Source organism: Galeopterus variegatus, unplaced genomic scaffold (assembly GCF_000696425.1).
Source record: "Galeopterus variegatus unplaced genomic scaffold, G_variegatus-3.0.2 Scaffold425, whole genome shotgun sequence".
In the NCBI taxonomy this organism is placed as follows: domain Eukaryota; kingdom Metazoa; phylum Chordata; class Mammalia; order Dermoptera; family Cynocephalidae; genus Galeopterus; species Galeopterus variegatus.
Genome location: NW_007726536.1, coordinates 52448 through 66695, shown reverse-complemented (window position 1 = coordinate 66695; position 14248 = coordinate 52448). Strand labels below are relative to the sequence as shown.

The 14248-nt window shown below is 31.8% G+C and overlaps 1 protein-coding gene across 1 annotated transcript in view; it reads left to right on the top strand.

Moving 5' to 3' along the window:
* The window catches only part of CEP290 (centrosomal protein 290kDa), a 95699-nt gene that overhangs the window by 56377 nt on the left and 25074 nt on the right, over window positions 1-14248 (top strand). The window contains exons 35-41 of the mRNA XM_008568614.1: window positions 4573-4839; window positions 5463-5570; window positions 6212-6411; window positions 9466-9679; window positions 10617-10754; window positions 13047-13268; window positions 13679-13801. Coding sequence (XP_008566836.1) covers window positions 4573-4839; window positions 5463-5570; window positions 6212-6411; window positions 9466-9679; window positions 10617-10754; window positions 13047-13268; window positions 13679-13801 — 1272 coding nt within the window. The remainder of the gene's footprint in view (window positions 1-4572; window positions 4840-5462; window positions 5571-6211; window positions 6412-9465; window positions 9680-10616; window positions 10755-13046; window positions 13269-13678; window positions 13802-14248) is intronic.

Sequence of the window (14248 nt, the reverse complement as noted above, 5' to 3'; positions counted from 1 at the left end):
ACCATTTTGAGCTGATTTTTGTGTATGGTGAGAGATAGGAATCTAGTTTCATTCTTCCGCATATGGCTAACCAGTTTTCCCCGCATCATTTATTGAAGAGACTGTCCTTTCCCCAATTGGCATCTTTATTGAAAATCAGTTCACTGTAAATACATCATGGCTTTATTTCTGGGTTCTCTGTACTGTTCCATCGGTCTGTGTGTCTGCTTTTATGCCAGTACTATGCTATTTGGTTACTATAGCTTTATAGTATACATAATAGTTACTATATACTAAATGTAAAAATATATAGTTACTATAGCTTTTTGAAGTCAGATAGTGTGATGCCTCCAACTTTGTTCTTTTTGCTCAGGATTGCTTTGGCTATTTGGGGTCTTTCGTGGTTCCATATGAATTTTAGGATTGTTTTTTCTATTTCTATAAAGTATGTCATTGTACTTTGATAGAAATTGCATTGAATCTGTAAATTGCTTTTGGTAATATGGTCATTTTGACAATATTAATGCTTCCAACCCATGAATATGGAATGTCTTTCTATTTCTTTGTGTCCTTTTCAATTTCTTTCATCAGTGTTTCATAGTTTTTGTTGTGGAGATCTTTCATCTCCTTGATTAAATTATTTTCTAGGTATTTTAATTTTTTGTAACTATTATAAATGGGATTGCTTTCTTGATTTCTTTTCATCTTGCTCATTATTGGTGTATAGAAATGCTACTGATTTTTGTATGTTGATTGTGTATACTGCAACTTTAGTCAATTTGTTTAGCAGTTCTGAAAGTTTTTTGGTGGAATTTTTGGGTTTTTCTATATATAACATCATGTCACCTGCAAACAGGGTGTATTAGTCCATTTCTGTTGCTCATAACAAAATACCTGGTACTGAATAATTTATAAGAAAATGAGATTTATTGCTTACAGTTTCTGAGGCTGGGAAGTCCAAAATCCAGAGAACACATCTGGTGAGGGTTTTCCTTGGTGGTGGCTTTAGTGACACAGGGTATCATATTGCAAGATAATAAAAGCAGAGAGAGAGAGCTCTAATGCACTCTCCTTTTAAAGTCTTCAGAACCATGCCCACAACTGCTATTACACCATCAAATTAATCACTTCTTCAAGGCCCCACCTTTCAATTACCATAATAGGATCTCCTACTCTTAAGCGTGACAGAGGGAATTAAGTTTAGGGGGGACATTCAATCCAAAGCATAGGGACATTTGACTTCCTCTTTTCCAGTTTGGATGCCCTTTATTTCATTCTCTTGCCTAACTGCTCTGGCTAGGACTTCTGGTACTACTTTGAATAAGAGTGGAGAGAGTGGACATCCTTGCCTTATTATAGTTCTTAGAGAAAGAGCTTTCAGCTTTTCCCTGTTTAGAATGATGTTAGCTCTTGGTTTGTCATATATAGCCTTTATTGTGTTGAGGTACATTCTCTCTGTGCCTAATTTGTTGAGGTTTTTATCATGAAGGGATTTTGAATTTTATCAAATGTTTTTTCTGCATAAGTGAGATGATCACATGGTTTTTGTCCTTTATTCTGTTGATGTGTTGTGTCATGTTTATTGATTTCTGTATGTTGAACCAACCTTACATCCCTAGGATAAATCCTATTTGACCATGGTGAGTTATCTTTTCAACATGCTATTGGATTCAGTTGCTCGTATTTTGTTGAGGATTTTTACGTCAGTGTTCATCAGGGATATTGACTGTAGTTTTCTTTTTTTGTTGCATCGTTGTCTGGTTTTGGTATCAGGGTAATGTTAGCCTCAAATAGAATGAGTTTGGAAGAGTTCTCTTCAGTGTTTTAGAAGAATTTGAGAAAAGTTGGTATTAATTCTTTTTTAAGTGTTTGGTAGAATTCAGCAGTAAAGTATCTAGTCCTGAGCTTTTCTTTAATGGGAGACTTTTTATTACTGATTCAATCTCATTACTTATAATTGGTCTATTCAGGTTTTCTATTTATTCTTGGTTTATTCTTGGTAGATTGTATATGTCCAGGAATTTATTCATTTTCTCTAGGTTTCCCAATTTGTTGGCACATAGTTGTTCATAATAATCTCTTATGATTCTTTGTATTTCTGTAGTATCAGTTGTGATGTCCCCTTTTTCATTTCTATTTATTTAAGACTTTTCTTTTCTTCTTGGTTAGGCTAGCTAATGGCTTGTCAATTTTGTTTATCTTTTAAAAAACCCAACAATTTGTTTGGTCAATCTTTTGTATTTTGGGGGTGGGGGTTCTCAATTTTGTTTCTTTCTGCTCTGATCTTTATTATTTCTTTTGCTAATCTTGGGTTTGGTTTGGTTTTGCTCTTTTAATTTCTTAGGATACATTGTTATTTGAAATCTTTCTTCTTTTTTGATGTGGGCATTTATTACTATAAACTTCCCTTTTGGTACTGCTTTGGCTGTTTCCCATGGGCTTGGGTATTGGGTATGTCATGTTTCTGTTTTCATTTGTTTCAAGAAACTTTTAAATTTTTAAAACATTTCTTCTTTAACCCAGTGGTCACTCAGAGTGTGTTGTTTAGTCTCCATGTATTTCTATAGTTTTGAGGGTATCTCTTGTTAATGATTTACAGTTTTATTTCATTGTGGTCAGAGAAGATGCTTGATATGATTTCAGGTTTTTTATATTTGTTGAGTCTTATTGTGTGGCTTAACATATGGTCAATCCTGGAGAATGTCCGATGTGCTACTGAGAAGAATGTGTATTCTACAGCTGTTCGATGGAATGTTTTATAAATATCAGTATAGTCCATTTGGTCTGTGGTGCAGTTTAAATCCAGTGTTTCTTTGTTGACTTTCTGTCTAGACGATCTGTCCAATGCTGAGAGTGGGGTGTGATGTTCCAAACTATTATTGTAGTGAGGTCTATCTCTTCCTTTAAATCTAACAATATTTGCTTTATATATCTGGGTGCTCTGATGTTGGGTGCATATATATTTATTATATTGTTTAATGGACCACTTTAACATATAATGACCTTCTTTTTTCGTTTTTACAGTTTTTGACTTAAAGTCTGTTTTTTCTAAGTATAGCTACTCCTGCTTGCTTTTGGTTTCCATTTGCATGGAATCTTTTCCAATCCCTTCCCTTTAAGTCTATGTGTGTTTATAGGTGAAGTGAGTTTCTCGAAGGCAGCATATAGTTGGATCTTATTTTCTTATCCATTTGGCCAGTCTCTATCTTTAAATTAGAGAATTTGGTCCACTTACATTTAAGGTTATTATTGATTGGTGAGGACTTAGTCCTGCCATTTTGTATATACTTTTTTGGTTGTTTTGTGTATCTCTGTTCCTTTCTTCCTCACTTATTGTTTATCATTGGAGTTTGGTGTTTTTCTGTAGTGATAAAGTTTTATTTCTTTTTCTTTCCCAGTTGTGTACCTGCTTTACTAGTGAATTTTATTCCTTCATTTGTTATCTTAGTGTGGTTATTTTCCTTTCACTTCCAGCTGTAGAACTCCCTTGAGCATTTCTTTTAAGGTTGTTCTAGTGGTGATTAATTCCCATAGTAAACTTTTTATTTTTTAATTTAAAGTGAAAACAATAATTCTATGAATTCACTATTCATGTAATAATTTCTTGTTACTTTTGAGCAGGCTGATCAGTAATAGTGATCGTGAAAGATCATTTAATTGTAACTTTATGAGCAGTATATTTCCTTCCCCTATATGATCTTTTTACTTTTATTTATTTTAATGTTTTATTTTGAAGTGTATGTTGAGTATGCTATGAATCAGTTTTCAGGTCATTCCTTTATATGGTTGGTTAAAGGTTGGAAGGTGAACTGTAATTTACTTATTAGTTTAATCTAGGTCTTGAATTTGATTGATAGGTGATCACAAATATTTTTATTAAATTATTCAGAAAATAATATAAAGTGAATATTATTTTCATTTTAGATTCCTTCTAAACATTTTAGCTTTAAATTCATTTAAAAACAATTTTTCAAGTAAAATTATATGTTTTCAATTAATTCAGGAAAGTTAGGTTTTCTTCAGTAGTTGTAAGATTTGTATTTATGTGAATTGTTACTAGGTTTAAAATATCTGTTAATCCTCTTGAAGAGTATAAACTTTTTTCTGTTTTGTTTTAATAAATTGCAGATCTTAACATAGGTATTCATCATTTTGGGCCACTAAAATTCCTGTTTTGTATTCAGCAGCGTTTTATGGATTAGTCTTCTAGTGTTCTAATAGTTAATGGACCTAAATAAAAAGAATGATTTGTTACATTTTCTTATTAAATCTAGCACCACCCACATTTCTAGTTCTAAACTGCAACATCTAAATAAAGCACCTTAATTAAATTTCATTTTATTATAACAATGAAGTATTTAACACAAGATAATCTTATAAATAAGTTAAAGTATGCATGCAGCTAACTGTGCTGTCACATTTAAATACACTCAATTTAACCTTATTAAATACCAGATGGGTGTTGTAAATATGATGTGAAAAGAAAAGTGAAACTCCTTTTTTTGCTTATAACTCATGTAACTAAAATTCAGATGGAACATTTTAAAGGAAAAAAATATACTTTAATAATTTATTGTGATTTGATCATTTCAGAAGCTAAAAGAAAAAGAATCTGCCCTGTGGTTAGCAGAGCAAAATATTCTGTCAAGAGACAAAGTAATCAATGAACTGAGGCTTCGATTACCTGCCACTGCAGAACAAGAAAAGCTGATAGCTGAGCTAGTCAGAAAAGAGGTGGAACCAAAATCTCATCACACTTTGAAAATTGCTCATCAGACCATTGCAAATATGCAAGCAAGGTTAAATCAAAAGGAAGAAGTGTTAAAGAAATATCAACATCTTCTAGAAAAAGCCAGAGAGGTATTTTATTATATCATGTTATGCTATTTTATTTATTATCATGTTTTTTAGTCAAATGCCAGATATTATCTTTCTCTAAAGTGGTAGTTCATTTCTTACCTTTAAATGATTCTGTTTAGGAATTGTTATTTTTGTGTGATTGGATTACAGACCTGACAGTAAAACTGGCAGCTTATGTATGCATATCCTTCTCCCGTGGACTAGCAAAAGCAGGAATAGCTGTCATGGTGAAACTATATGATTTTTTAAAATACCAATTGAGTTTATAGGTAAGAATTAAGGCAATAAGTTAGAATGAAATCTGTCACTCTGGTAATCAGTGGAAATCAGATTTTGGGGGGGAAATCTAACATTTTTTAAAAATTTAGAAATAAGGTAAGAGATGATAGATAACATGTTATTTTAACATTCAGAATAAATTAATGGTCAGAGGCTGGGCTTGTTAACTTGAACACGTGCTAGGGGAGGTGCATACTGGTCTAAATAGGTACATGTGGATATTGTTCCTTTCCTATCTCAAAGGGATTTTAGAATATTAAAGATATTAAAATATTTAAGATTTTTGGAATGTGAATTTATTTGAATCACAATTTAAAATATAGTTTTGATATTCTGTAAAACAGGAGCAAAGGGAAATTGTTAAGAAACATGAGGAAGACCTTCATATTCTTCATCATAAATTAGAACTACAAGCTGATAGTTCACTCAGTAAATTCAAACAAACAGCTTTGGTAAGAGTCTAAGAACTTTGTCCTATTTTTTATTGATTTTTGAGATCATATAATTAAAAATTTAGCTTTTTTGTATTCCAGGTTATGAGTCACCCTACCTTTTTGTTGCCAAAATAATCTTCTGAAAGTAGAGCTCTGATCATTCCTCTCCCTAAACCCAAATTCTTCAGTAACTCACCACTGCTCACAAAATCATGTTTATAATCCTTAGCTGTGTACTCAAAACCTTCCATGAACCTACCTGTCTTTTTAAAATTCAATCATGGTAAGTTTTCCTGTATCTCCTGCTTTTCATCTTCTGAATTCAGTTCACACTTGCCTCTTTTGGTCATTCTTTCTGTTTGGGTGAAATTACCTTTCATCTCTTAATGTGCAACCGTAGCATCTTTAAGCCTTACCTCCTTAATTCAATCGACATTTATTGATCCTCTACCATAAAAGTATAGACACTTTGCTAGATGCTGAGAGTACAAAGTGTAAGGTCTCTATTTCCTGTCTTCTTTAAGCCTTTATTGCCTGCTAAATCATTAAGTTTTAGATTAGATAATATCTTTTAATCATCTGAGGAACCAAATTAAAATTATGGAATAAGTATGGCATTAAATTATACATGCCATGGCTAATATATTCATATTTTATAGGACTTAATAAAACAGTCTCCTACTCCAGTTCCTACCACCAAGCACTTTGTCCGTCTGGCTGAAATGGAACAGACAGTAGCAGAACAAGATGACTCTCTCTCCTCTCTTTTGATCAAACTAAAGAAAGTATCTCAAGATTTAGAGAGACAGAGAGAAATCACTGAATTAAAAGTTAAAGAATTTGAAATTATCAAATTACGGTAAGTCTTAGAAGTGTATTTTAGAAATAGGCAAATGGTAATAATGATATAATGAAGATAAACGTAAGCATTTGCTGTGCCAGTTACTGTTCTAACACCTTTATGTATATTATCTCATTTTATCCTCAGGTCTACTTATGACATGTGATGTTATTTTCTCCATTTTTCAGTTAGGAAACTGTGCCTCGGAAGTCTCATAACATACTTAGAAGGAGGTGGGAAAGCCATAATTTGAAACTAGTCAGTTTGACTCAAAAGCCAATTCAGATTTTTCTCCAGAATCTTGTTTTTAACCGCTTCAAGCTTCAGTTTTATTATCTATGAAATGGAAATGACAGTACTTACCCTAATTCTTTCAGGGTCGTTATATGAAGGCCAACTGGTACCATATATGAAAATAATTTGAAAATTGTAAAATAACATAAACATTAAACTTTTGTTTATACACCTATAATGGTGTCTGCCACATAATAGACGCTCAATAAATGTTAACTAAAAAGGTAATTTTTTGTATTAATTATAGTGACAGTACAGCATTCATAACATTCTGTATGTTAGAGATTCTAAGCATTGTTCAACCAATTTGTAAGAATATAAATTTTAAAACTAAAATAGATTTATAGTTATGTAGTTTGTAATCATTTAACTATCTCTTTGGGCCTCAATTTTCTTACCTGCAAAAATGAGAAAGTTGAACTATTTGACTTATAATTCCAGCTCTGAATCCATTGATTCTTTGCTCACTTATCCAAGGTGCCTCTGACAAAATTAACACTATTTTTACTTTGTTAAAGGAGCTGCCACTTTTAAGAAATTATGCTCTAAAAGAAAAAAGCATTAGCAACAGTATATATGTATTTTCAATCTATTTTCCCCACTCTGTTAAATTTTATACATGAGATGTTATTTTTGGTATAGCAAGTTTCTGGATATAAAATAACTTGTGTTGTGCATCTAATTCCTGGGTGTTGAAAATAGTCATCTTTTGAAATATCTTGTATATATAATTTTTTGCCTAGTAAATATTTGAAGTCATTGTCTTGTACCTTACTTGTACATTTTAACCTAAAATTATACTTTTATTCTCTATATTCACATTTGTGTACATATTTTAATGTATCTTAAGAAATTATAAATCTATATCTTCATGGTTTAATTTTGGAAGCTTGTGTGAGTCCAGAAATTTGTCCATTTCCTCTAGGTTTTCGAACTTGTTGGCATATAGCTGTTTATAGTAGTCTCGGATGATTCCTTGTATTTCATTTGGGTCAGTTGTAATATCACCTTTTTCATTTCTAATTTTTGTTATTTGAATCTTCTCTCTTCTTTTTTTTGTTAGCCATGTAAGTGGTTTGTCGATTTTATTTATCTTTTCAAAAAACCAACTTTTTGATTCGTTGATCTTTTGTATTGTTTTTTGGGATTCAATTTCATTAAGTTCTGCTCTGATCTTGATGATTTCTTTCCTTCTGCTAATTATCTTCCGGGATCCAATCCCAGTACTCCCTTGAGAATTGCTTGTAAGGGTGGTCGTGTGGTGATGAACTCCCGCAGTTTTTGTTTGTCTGAGAAATATACTATTTGCCCTTCATTTCGGAAGGACAGCCTTGCAGGATAGAGTATTCTTGGCTGGCAATCTTTGTCTTTTAGTATTTTGAATATATCATCCCATTCTATGTGATTTCTCTAGTAAAATCTGATATTTTCACAATTTGATGATGATTATTTAAAGTTAGACTTGGTTTTACTACAAGCAACATTTTTTTATGGCTTAACACAATCTTCCTCTCATTGGTCAAAGTTTAATGATTTGAATAGCCATACAGATGCAGTGTCTGTATGCACAATGTACTGGATATAATTCAAATTATCAGACTAATTAATGCTGAATAAGCAGTAAGATTAATTGAATTAATTAAATTAAACCTATAAATAATTCCACTATCCTAGATACAGATAAAGATATAATACTAGTGAATTAGGAATCATAAACAAATGATTAATATGTATGATTTCTGTGAAACTTTGTATTTTGTCTTTGCAACATGTCAATGTAGGGCAGTTGTTCTCAAATTTAGGGGGGTAATTGTGCCTCCCATCCCCTTGGGGACATTTGGCAATGTCTGGAGACATTTTTGATTGTCATTGGCTAGGGGGTACTACTGGTGTCTCGTGGGTAGAAGCAAGAAATTCAGCTAAACATCTCAGAGTGCACACTACAGCCCCTCCACCCCCACAACAGAATTACTGGTGTATTAATCTGTTTCTGTTGCTTATAACAAAATATATGGAACTGGGTATTTTATAAAGAAAATGAAATTTATTGCTTACAGTTTCTGAGGCTGGAATGTCCAAAGTCCAGGTAACACATCTGACTTCAGTGTCACAGGGTATCACATTGTGAAATGGTGGAGCAGATAAAGCAGAGACTAACGTCCTCATTCACTCTCTTTTTAAAGCCCTCATAACCACGCCTGTGACCACAATTTTTAATCTATTCAGTATGACTCAGCCCTACAATCTAATCATCTCTTTAAGGCCTCACCTTTCAATTACCATAATAGGATTTCCCTCCATCTTAACAGTCACAGTGGGGGCAAGTTTTTAATACATAAAACTTGGGGGACACAATTCAAGCTTCAGTGACTTTTGGGGAAACATAATTCAATCCACTGCATCCAGGCAGAAACGTTAATAGTGTTGTAGTTGAGAAACCTGGACATAGAGGAAGCAGTCACATCTTGTAGGAGCCATAACATTTAAAGTCCTATTTTGTCATTCTCTGTATTATTTGACTAGAACCATGAAATAACTTTATGAGATTGTTGCCAAAAATAGTAGACAAAAACTAGAGAAATAAGTCTATCCTATGTTAAGTTTAAGAGTAAAGTGGAATAAAATATTTTCTTCTTTTGGATTAAATGTCTGCATCAAGATTTAGATTGTTAGACTATTTAAGACTCAACATTTGCTCTTTGTGAAATTTGTAAAAATCAAGGTGTTAATGGCAGCAACCACTCTTAAATTTAAAGTACATATATTTGTTTACATAAGACTCCAAGAAAACCATGAAGATGAAGTGAAAAAAATGAAAGCAGAAGTAGAAGATTTAAGGTGTCTTCTGGCCCAGTCACAAAAGGAGTCACAGAGTTTAAAATCTGAACTTCATGCTCAAAAAGAAGCCAATTCTAGAGCTCCAACAACTTCAATGAGAAATCTAGTAGAACGGCTAAAGAGCCAACTAGCTTTGAAGGAGAAACAACAAAAAGTAAGTTAACAGAAAATGATCAACATTTAGGAAAAACATGGTAGATTGCTTTAAGAGAAGGTTTATAAATTTGTAAAAGATAGTAGTATAGATCTTTGTTGAAATGAAAACTGTTAGCTTTATCTTATGCTTTTAAACCGGGGCTTTCAAGACAGTTCTTTAAGCCTTATTGAAAGCTGTTTCCTTGCAAACATGTTCCAATTTATCTTTTTATGTTGACAATTTCATTTGTGGATTGTCTATTGGAAATGAGGGGAAGCCTTAATTACATTATTTTCTTTTGTACTAGGATTTTATATTACAGAAGCTATTTTGAACAATTGAACAGTTTAAAATAATGTGGGGAATTAAGAGAGAACTATAATAGTCAGGAGGAGAGATTAATCAAGTCACAGAGATGGTTTTGTGGAAAGGAGTTGGTTAGTGGATTATCTGATTTATTAGGGTTTTTTTTTATTTACCTTAGAATTGATATATTCAAATTGTTTTAGAAGGTGCTGGGTGTTTTTCTATGCTAATTTATGAAATTTTAAGCCTTTTCTATTCCTAAAACTTTCCTAGTTTGCTTAAATTTCAATTAGTTTCATGTGGAAGGGTGTACATTCTAAGTGAATAATTTAGCTAGATGTGTAACTTGAATACTTGAAAACAAAACATATCTGGTTTTTGTAATACAAAGGGCTTGATTTAATGCTGGCTTCTCAAAATCACTGTCAAGATTTTGAACTCATACTTAATTTGGAAAGAATTCAGTGTAATTACTAGAGGAAATTCAGTTGAGGAATTTGGGTTGTTTGTAAAGTATGTTTGATTAAATACATGATATTTTAGGAAAATTGTAGAAAGTAATAAACTTGCTTATTTTTTATATTATATATTGCTCATGTAAAATAACAATTTTCCTTTAAAAAACGTTTGTATATGTTGTAATTTTTAGGCACTTAGTCGAGCACTTTTGGAACTCCGGGCAGAAATGACAGCAACAGCTGAAGAACGTATTATTTCTGCAACTTCTCAGAAAGAGGCACATCTCAATGTTCAACAAATTGTTGATCGACATACTAAAGAGCTAAAGGTGAACATCAGCACATATACTAATATAACAAAATTTCTGATAATTCCCATTGGAAGAGAATCCACTTTGATGTATAGTAATTTTGATAATGAATAGAGAATTTATATGAATTATTGGTGGATAGATATACATACATTCATACATTTTTGATAATAAGTCTTTTTATGATACTCATGTACTGATTATCATCTTGGGGATTAGGAAAGGATAGGCTTTATCACTCTTCCTAAAAGAATTAAATTTAAGAAATATTTTACTTAGGATTTTTTTAAGACTTTATTTGTTTTAGGGCAGTTTTAGGTTTATGGCAAAATTGAGAGGAATGTTCAGAGATTTCCTGTCTGTCCCCTGCCTCCATATGCATAACTTCTTCCATTATCAACACCCACTACCAGAGTGGCCATTTGTTACAGTTGATGAACCTACATTGATACATCATATCACCCAAAATCCAACTTTACATTAGCTGTTAGTATTGTATATTCTGTAGGTTTAGATAAATGCATAATGATGTGTATCCATCATTATAGTGTCAAAAAGAATATTTTCACTGCCCTAAAAATCTTCTATTTATCCCCTTCCTTTCCCTGGAAACCAGTTTTGTTTTGTTTTTTTTTACTGTCTGCATAGTTTTGTCTTTTCCAGAATGTCTTTTAGTTGGAATCATATATTTGGTAACCTTTTCAGATTGGCTTGTTTCACTTAGTAGTATGCATTTAAGATTCCTTCATGTCTTTTCACAACTTGATAGCTCATTTCTTTTTAGCACTGACTTATGTTTCTTTGTAGGGATGTATCACAGTTTATTTATCCATTCACTTTCAGAGGGACATCTTGGTTGCTTCCAAGCTCTGGCAATTATGAATAAAACTGTTATTTTTACTTCTGTATTGATAAGTAAGAAAAGTGTGTAGATCTTTTTGTTTGTTTTACTTCTTGCCTTATCAGAATTTCTGTCTAGATTTTTTTAGTTCAGAGTTAATTAGCTTCCTTTTTTCCTCTGAAAAAGTTCATGACAATCATGCATGAAGTCTTTGAGACATTTAATTGATATAGCTGCCTGACCTCGAAGCATTTTGTTTTTTTTTTCCTCTATTTATATATTGATAATATATTTTTTTTCTACTTGATTATTAGGTTTTTAATTTAAACTTTTTTCCCAAAACATATATATTTCATAATGATTTTCAAATTTTTACACAAGTTTAATATAGTATATTAACAGTAAAATAAAAATTCTACTTGTTTTCTTTTATTTGTAATTTTGATTTACTTTCGGTTTATTTGTACCTTCCCTTCTCCACCATCAAACTGTAAGGACTAGATTTTACTCAAATTTTTAAAATCTTGCATTGTACCTGCCAAGATTATAGGCATAATAGACAGTAAAAATGTATTAAATAAATAAATAAACAGGAATAATTCTTTATTAATGTCTTTTTCAATACCTTCTCTTTGCCTGAAATGTCTTCTCTGAATTCTTCGCATTCTTCAAGTTCTTTTTCTTGAAGCCTTTTTGACTTCTCCAGGACAGATTATGTTTTTCTTCTAACCACATAAGTAATAATGCTAATTTCCTGTTAGTATTATTAGTAATAATATTTGGCCTAGTTTCTTTCACTGTCACTGTAGAGGACTGCTTGGAACTCCTTTCTGGTGGCTTATATATACTATCTGGTATTGCAAGTTATTCTTCTGCATAATGTCTTTTTTTTTTTTTCTTTTTGTCCTTTTTGTGACCAGCCGCACCGCGCTCAGCCAGTGAGCACATCGCACTGGCCATCCCTATATAGGATCCGAACCCGCAGCGGGAGCGCTGCTGTGCTCCCAGCGCCGCACTCTCCCGAGTGCACCATGGGCTCGGCCCTGCGTAATGTCTTTATAAACCAGATTAGACACTAGTTGAAGTCAGAAATCTTGTTTTGTACTACTCATGCTTCATAGTGTTTACAACATTGCCGTGTACATTGATATACACTTGTTTCTTTAATTAATTCAGCCATAATGAAACATTTGCTTATTTGATAAAATTTTGTTTCTGGTGTTTGTTGAAGATGAATTGCTTTAGACTATTTTGGGGTTTTTTTCCCCCCAAGTAGACTTGGTTGATTTAACATAAACATGAAAAAATATATGTACTTGTGGGTTTGTTTTTTTTTTTGTATACTTAAAATTTTAGATTGAAGTTTTCTTTTTAATAAGTATTAATGGTATACTTTATGTTTTATGTTGCTTTTATCAATAATACTTGATGAAAATTCATGAATAAAATCTTTCTTTATCTCTTATTAGTCACAAATTGAAGATTTAAATGAAAATCTTTTAAAATTGAAAGAATCTCTGAAAATAAGTAAAAACAGAGAGAACTCACTAGCTGATAATTTGAATGACTTAAACAATGAACTGCAAAAAAAGCAAAAAGCCTATAATAAAATACTTAGAGAGAAAGAAGGAATTGATCAAGAGAATGATGAACTGAAAAGGCAAATTAAAAGACTAGCCAGTGGACTACAGGTAATTTCATATTTAATTCTGATAATTTGATTTACAATATGTGAGTAGTACATATGTCTTTGTAGTAGTATATCTGTTTTTGTAGTTCTTAGGATATATGTCTTTGACTTAAAATATATAAGTAGTAGTTTATTCTTACTTTATTATTTTGTCTATAACATTTCCTAAAACTGGCTTTTAAATCACTTTGATTAATATAACTAATTCTTTTAGTGAACTGTAGTATATTTATAGTTCTTCAAGTAGCATATCTTATTAAAATACAGAAGCCCCTAGCATGTTACATATTGAGTGTCATTTAGAATGCCTGGTCAGCAATAGCTTCAGAAAATTTTTATAATTGGAATATTTATTGTGTATTTTGTTTGATATTTATTTGTAGAATATAAACATACATCTTATTTTTTCAGGGTAAACCTCTAATTGATAACAAACAAAGTCTAATTGAAGAACTCCAAAAGAAAGTTAAAAAACTAGAAAGCCAAGTAGAAAGAAAGGTGGATGAAGTAGACATAAAACCTGTGAAAGAAAAGGTATGTGAAGAAACATAATGATTAATATGTTTAAGGTTGTAATAGAGTAAGTTAAACATGTAGTTGATGAACAGATAATATACTATATTAATTTGAGGACCCAATACATACTGTAAGCAGTACTATATAACAGAGAGAAGTCTAAGACAAGTTTCTGTCCTTTAGGAATTTATAGTCCATTTGAGAAGACACCTATATGTAACTCTTATTTGGAAATTACTACCTCATCTGCATGTCATCTTCCTGACATTAGAGCATCTCCAGAGTACTTTCTTTGCACCTTATATATATATCCAACTGTATTTATTATTTCTCCTCAATGTGATTATTTATTTGTGTTGGTGCTTTTGACCTTTGGGACAGAAAGCTGGGTATTTTAAGACCTCTACTTTGACCCAACTGTGTCCTTTTTGTCCTTCAGTAGACTGGACTATTATTTCAGGGTAA